The 5368-nt window shown below is 39.3% G+C and overlaps 2 protein-coding genes across 2 annotated transcripts in view; one reads left to right on the top strand and one right to left on the bottom strand.

Annotated features, from left to right (window-relative positions):
• SARC_11711 (hypothetical protein) overlaps positions 1-2570 on the top strand; it is a 7868-nt gene extending 5298 nt beyond the window's left edge. Inside the window, exons 8-10 of the mRNA XM_014294198.1 lie at positions 450-616; positions 1713-1823; positions 2248-2570. Coding sequence (XP_014149673.1) covers positions 450-616; positions 1713-1823; positions 2248-2522 — 553 coding nt within the window. The 3' untranslated portion in view covers positions 2523-2570. The remainder of the gene's footprint in view (positions 1-449; positions 617-1712; positions 1824-2247) is intronic.
• Positions 2571-2966: 396 nt separating this feature from the next.
• SARC_11710 (hypothetical protein) lies at positions 2967-3694 on the bottom strand. Its single transcript, XM_014294197.1, has one exon. It carries the CDS (start codon positions 3553-3555, stop codon positions 3040-3042), a length of 516 nt encoding a protein of 171 aa, XP_014149672.1. The 5' UTR covers positions 3556-3694; the 3' UTR covers positions 2967-3039.
• Positions 3695-5368: the final 1674 nt, after the last annotated feature.

Below are 5368 nucleotides of genomic sequence, written 5' to 3'. Positions count from 1 at the left end.
TATAATAAGTATATATTATNTATNTATTATAATATATATATTATATAGTATATATATATATATATATATATATATATATATATATATATATAGTTTATAATATGCTACCTCTCATTGTGTTTTTCACGCCCAAATTAAGACTATTTTTTTTGGACAGTGCACGTATAGTTTTGCCGTGGTACGGTTAAAGTTGAAATAATCTACTCATCTATGTGGTATTCGTACTGTACAAGCTTACTCGGCAGAATTGTAACTCGTGTAGAGGCTGATATTCTATAAGGTGCCCTCTGCTTTGTTCTGGAATTTGCAGTGCTACATGTGAAACTTCACTGACTCAGTTAAGATTTCATGCCTAGCGGATGCCAAATACCCAATTCCTTCTTAACACCAATGGAGTACCGATAATATTTGGTGTTGAAATTGCATTTGTATTCCTGGGGTGTATACAGAGAGATCTTCCCGTTAGACGATTGCTTCTACTTCATACCAGCCGGCCAGCTACATCAAAGGATCAATGAGATTCTAAGCCAGTCACATGACGGATTAAGCCATATCGATGAGGACATATCATTGGAGAATGACAGTGACAGTGAAAATGACGATGTAGAGACCAAAAGTATGGATACATTTGCTCCTGAGATGATATGTATATATACCCACATGATGTATGTGTGTATCACATAGGTATTTCAACATATTTTATGTGTGTTCATGTTCGTATATATTCGTTCGAGTGTATACGGGGGAGTAATGCTGAGTCAGGGTCAAAATCAAAAAGTGGAGGCAAGTTGCTCTTTGAATGTGTAAGTTAACTCTTCATTTTATATCTGCTTGTCGTATCCTTGTGTCTGCTTGTCGTATCCTTGTGGTGAATGCTAGCCTCTATGTACATGTGTATTCTTGTTATTGAGTGCCGCACTATTATACTATACTTTAGATATAAATTCTGCATACATACAAGCAAGGTTATGTCAGTAGGTGCTTGTAAACTCACATACCTTTGTTTCCGGTCTTGGCCCCGCTGACGTTTCCACACGCGAATGAGAACCCGACCATGCGTACACATACTATTACCTATTTTTCGTGGCACTTCTCCATGTTCCGATGCTAGCTTTGTTGTTGTGGCTTGCACATTGATCGATGTAGGCATACCTGAGCGCCCCTGTCATTGGACTAAAGCATGTCCACTATATGTACAAATATTCATGAGGATTCATTGGGAAAGCAGTGCAGTGAAGGAGAGTGACCTAAAGGACTCATGCCAATATACATAAATAGCAATAGGACTTCGCGGCAAAACGGTTGTGGTCCCAAATTTAATAAGCATGTGAATTTGACTCGCTCTGTTGTGCGTGTGCATATGTGCATGCGATATTATGAAATACTTTGTCTGGGTGAATTTTATTTATTATGCTCAGTCAAGACAGTAGTTTAATTTAGACATGCACAATACATAGGTGCCCAAGTGCACTTTTCTGGAATATATACAATCCCTACGAGAATGCCTGCATACTGTAACTGTACAATCAATGCTCCATACTGTGTATACTGGATTATACGGTGGTTGATATAAGACATAGCCACTCCTACTGTGTACACTCGCGATTTGAGTACATATGTGCACTTTAGGAATTGGTTTATCTCAACACTCTACCCCAATCATATCAAACTCCTGATTTTGAGTGTCAACTCCTATTCAAATGTGCCACCAGGGAAGACCGCCTACACACCAACCAGTGCTGATGCGGAACGGTACCGAAGAGTCATTGCAGCGCAGAAGAAGATGATCGAAGAGCTGCTCAACATGCAAGACGCTACGATAGGTGTGCAAAAAACTCCCAACATAACTAAACATGTGTGCGTGTGACATTTTGATTATGGACGGCTAGCCTACAACCATGTATTTTTAGGAATGCTTATCTTTGGACAGTCATTCGAAGCGTCATTTCAATACATCGGCGTGCAAGATGCCGCACGGTGTATATATTGTGTTTGGTCATTTATATTCAAATCACACTTTCAGGTATTTTCAGTATTAGCATGTCTAGGTGTTATAAGGGGTAATATGGGGTACAGCAATAAAGAGACCTCGATTATTCGTGACAACAGAGATAAGGCAGTTTACGATACTATATCCATACATTAGTGTGCGATTCCAAATCCGAAGGATAGATGCTTGGTCGGTGTTATGCTTGTATATTCGTATCGTAAGAATTTGAATTGGAATCCCGTTTTGCTTTACAACAGACGACACGGACAATGAAGGGGACGAAAATGATATAGTTGATAACGATTTACCTGGCGAGGGTTTGAATAACGAGACCTTGAATGGTAGATCTAATGAGGAAACGAGACTGAATGCGGACATCGTGATGCAAGATGATGGAACAGAAGACACACAAAACTATCAAAAAAGAAATAAGGCACCTAAAAAATTACAAGACACAGATGATCAGACATATATACAATCGCACGCTCCACTGGAGGATGTGCAGACGCCAATGAGCCACCGCACCTCGTAACTGGGCTGCATACCAAGTAGTGCAATAAATTCTTAAGATCTCCTTTCAGTCTGGTTCCATCGTTTTATGTGACACATACTAGCTGGTGCCTGGAAAGTATGAACAGTACCTATATACATCTTGGCGTACGTATGCGTAGTAAGTTTGTTTGTGTTCCAAATTGCATACATGCATAAGGCTTCCCAATGAGCTCGAAACAAGAAAACAGTATAATATTCAACGAGCTCGTAAGTAAAGTCACGGTATTTTTTTCAATGATACAAAAAGCTTCCCATCATCGAGATCCAAGCAATAACACGGTAAAATCTTCAAAGTATCCGGGAAGTGCAGAGATAGTGTGGCACACGGAAAAGACCTTCGTAAAGCATAGAGAGAATGGTTCAGGAAGTGTTCAAAACGACAGTTTGGAATACACGAAGCAGAAAAGTCCAGAAAGAGTTCAAATTATAGAGTTATTATTGACCATTTTAGTGTGATTTTTTTGCCATATTTCTTTTAGACGTATACAATATTGAGATCATGCAATAGTGGATACACCAGGCATACTAACAGTGTCCGTCACCGCGCTTCGGCGTAGCCTCTCTAGTTTGGCAGACTGTTTGAAGGCCATAACGCATATCATATCGAGATCCTGAACCTGAGTACGACAACGGGTGAGATATGCGTGTAAAACTAACCTTCCATTGTCATTTATAACTCCCCCAAACAGATTCTTGACTTTAGCGCTGACCGTATTTCGAACATTGTTGATCGCATGTGTTTGCATTAAGTCACCCGTAGAGCTCACACCCTTTTCGCACTCGTGCACTGATACAGAAGCACCATCTACCCTAAGTGTAACCGATGTACCCTGAGGTTTTGATGAAGAAAATATGCCAAGCTTGCCAATAGATTCGTCGTAGATCTCGTGGAGCGTTCCCTGGCTTGCGTCACTGTGCAATACTTTGCATCCGAGATATAGAACGTTGGTTGCTGTTATTCCCTTCTGGACAATTTCTGTCTCTCTTTGTTCTTGGCAATTTGTCGCGATCATATCCTTTCTAAATTACCGTTGTGAGTTTTATAAAATGTTGCTGCTTGTGTACGAGTGCCAATATGAAGGATAAGATGCAACGACTTGTTGTCTGATTTCAAAACTGACTAGATAAGTATGCGAAAATGTAAATATTTTCATTTACAGGAGCACACAATTTAACTTGTGTAAAGCTTTTTTTATTTAAAGTATATATTTTTTTTAAATAAAAAAAGCTCAAAAGATTTGAAAAGAAGTGGGATCTTTTTGTAAATATACAAAGTTTATATTTTGTTTATATATTAAAACACATACCCAACGCGATAGTTGGAAAGAGCATGGTTTCCTTAGTGTATGAACGCTGCGTGGGTGCTTGCTTCTACGCTATCAGAGGCGTTGTTTTAGCAGTCTAGCGTGTATGTGTGTACGTTTTTTTGTGTGTTTATGTGTGTTTATGTGTGTTTTTGATTGATATTATAGGCAAACGACAAAAATTTGCCGAAAACGTGTCGACTAAATCCGACGGTGTTGAGGCTTATGTTTCAAGTGATTTTCTCTAATTAAACATACATACATACCTGCATGTATGTATATATTTCTAAAAAACCAAACACCACAGTAAGGAGGCTATGACCAAAGAGCAAAAAAAAGATATGTATTGTAGAATGCATATTGTATAAATAGAATGTCTTTACACGGCACTGGTGACAATAAAATTATTAACCACCTCAGGCCCAGTTTCCTACCAGTCTCATACTTGCTTTTTCGAGTTTAATTTGCTTAAATATAGGTGTATTAATGTAATTAGCGTGATTTTAAGCACTTGTGAGATGTGTTTGTTTTCTGCCGATTTGTTTTTTATCTGTCGTCTGAAAGCGCTCGATTTAGATGTCAGATATTGTAGCGCGGATACAACCCATTTGTTGCACTTATGTTAGGTCCTTGTCGGTCTTAAGGGCTTGACATATGTTAGCAGTTAGACATATGTATATAGGTGTCCTCTGTCCTAGCTATTGCTTCGGAATCGCCCATGGTTTTACAGTTGACACTATTCGTGTTTAACATACGTCGACCTCTCCTCTGAGGCCGACAAATAACTAATACAACAAGTGCAATAAATGGGCTAAAATCACGCTAATTACATCTTAAAAGCAAAGTAAACTCGAAAAAGTACAAGTATGATACTGGTAGGAAACTGGGCCTGAGGTGGTTAATAATGTTATTGTCACCAGTGCCGTATAAAGACATTCTATATAAATTATTTATTTATTTATTTATATAAAAAATAGTACCAGAGTATTTATGTATGTATTTATGTATTTACATTTTACACTGTGTATTTTGTTCTTGTTTTTGTTTTTTGTGACATATTTACCAAAGTTTCAACTCTGGTCTGGAGTCTGGGGCCTCCGGGCCTGGAGGCCTGGGCTCTGGGCCTCTACTAGCCTCTGGTCCGCTGGTCCTGGGTTATGGACATATGTGATACGGGTGATCACACTGAATAGTGATTTGCACTTCTCGCGAATGAGCACAGGTCTCAGGAGCGGTTTATCTTTTTTACGTTAAAACGTACAAAACTCAATCATTTTACGTTTACGTTCAACGTTTCACTTTCACTACAAGAATCGTTTGTCTTCGGAGCTTTTGGGCAGTGTCCAACTTCCCTATGCCGCCCAGCAGAGGCCAGAGAGCCAGAGACACGACTCGCGTCTCACACCCATAGTCTCACACCCATAGTCTCACACCCATAGTCTCACACCCATAGTCTCACACCCATAGTCTCACACCCATAGTCTCACACTCATAGTCTCACACCCATAGTCACACTCATAGT

Source organism: Sphaeroforma arctica, assembly GCF_001186125.1.
Source record: "Sphaeroforma arctica JP610 unplaced genomic scaffold supercont1.1835, whole genome shotgun sequence".
Taxonomy (NCBI): Eukaryota; class Ichthyosporea; order Ichthyophonida; genus Sphaeroforma; species Sphaeroforma arctica.
Note: the sequence above shows the minus strand (reverse complement) of the source record. Positions and strands in the feature narration are given on the sequence as shown.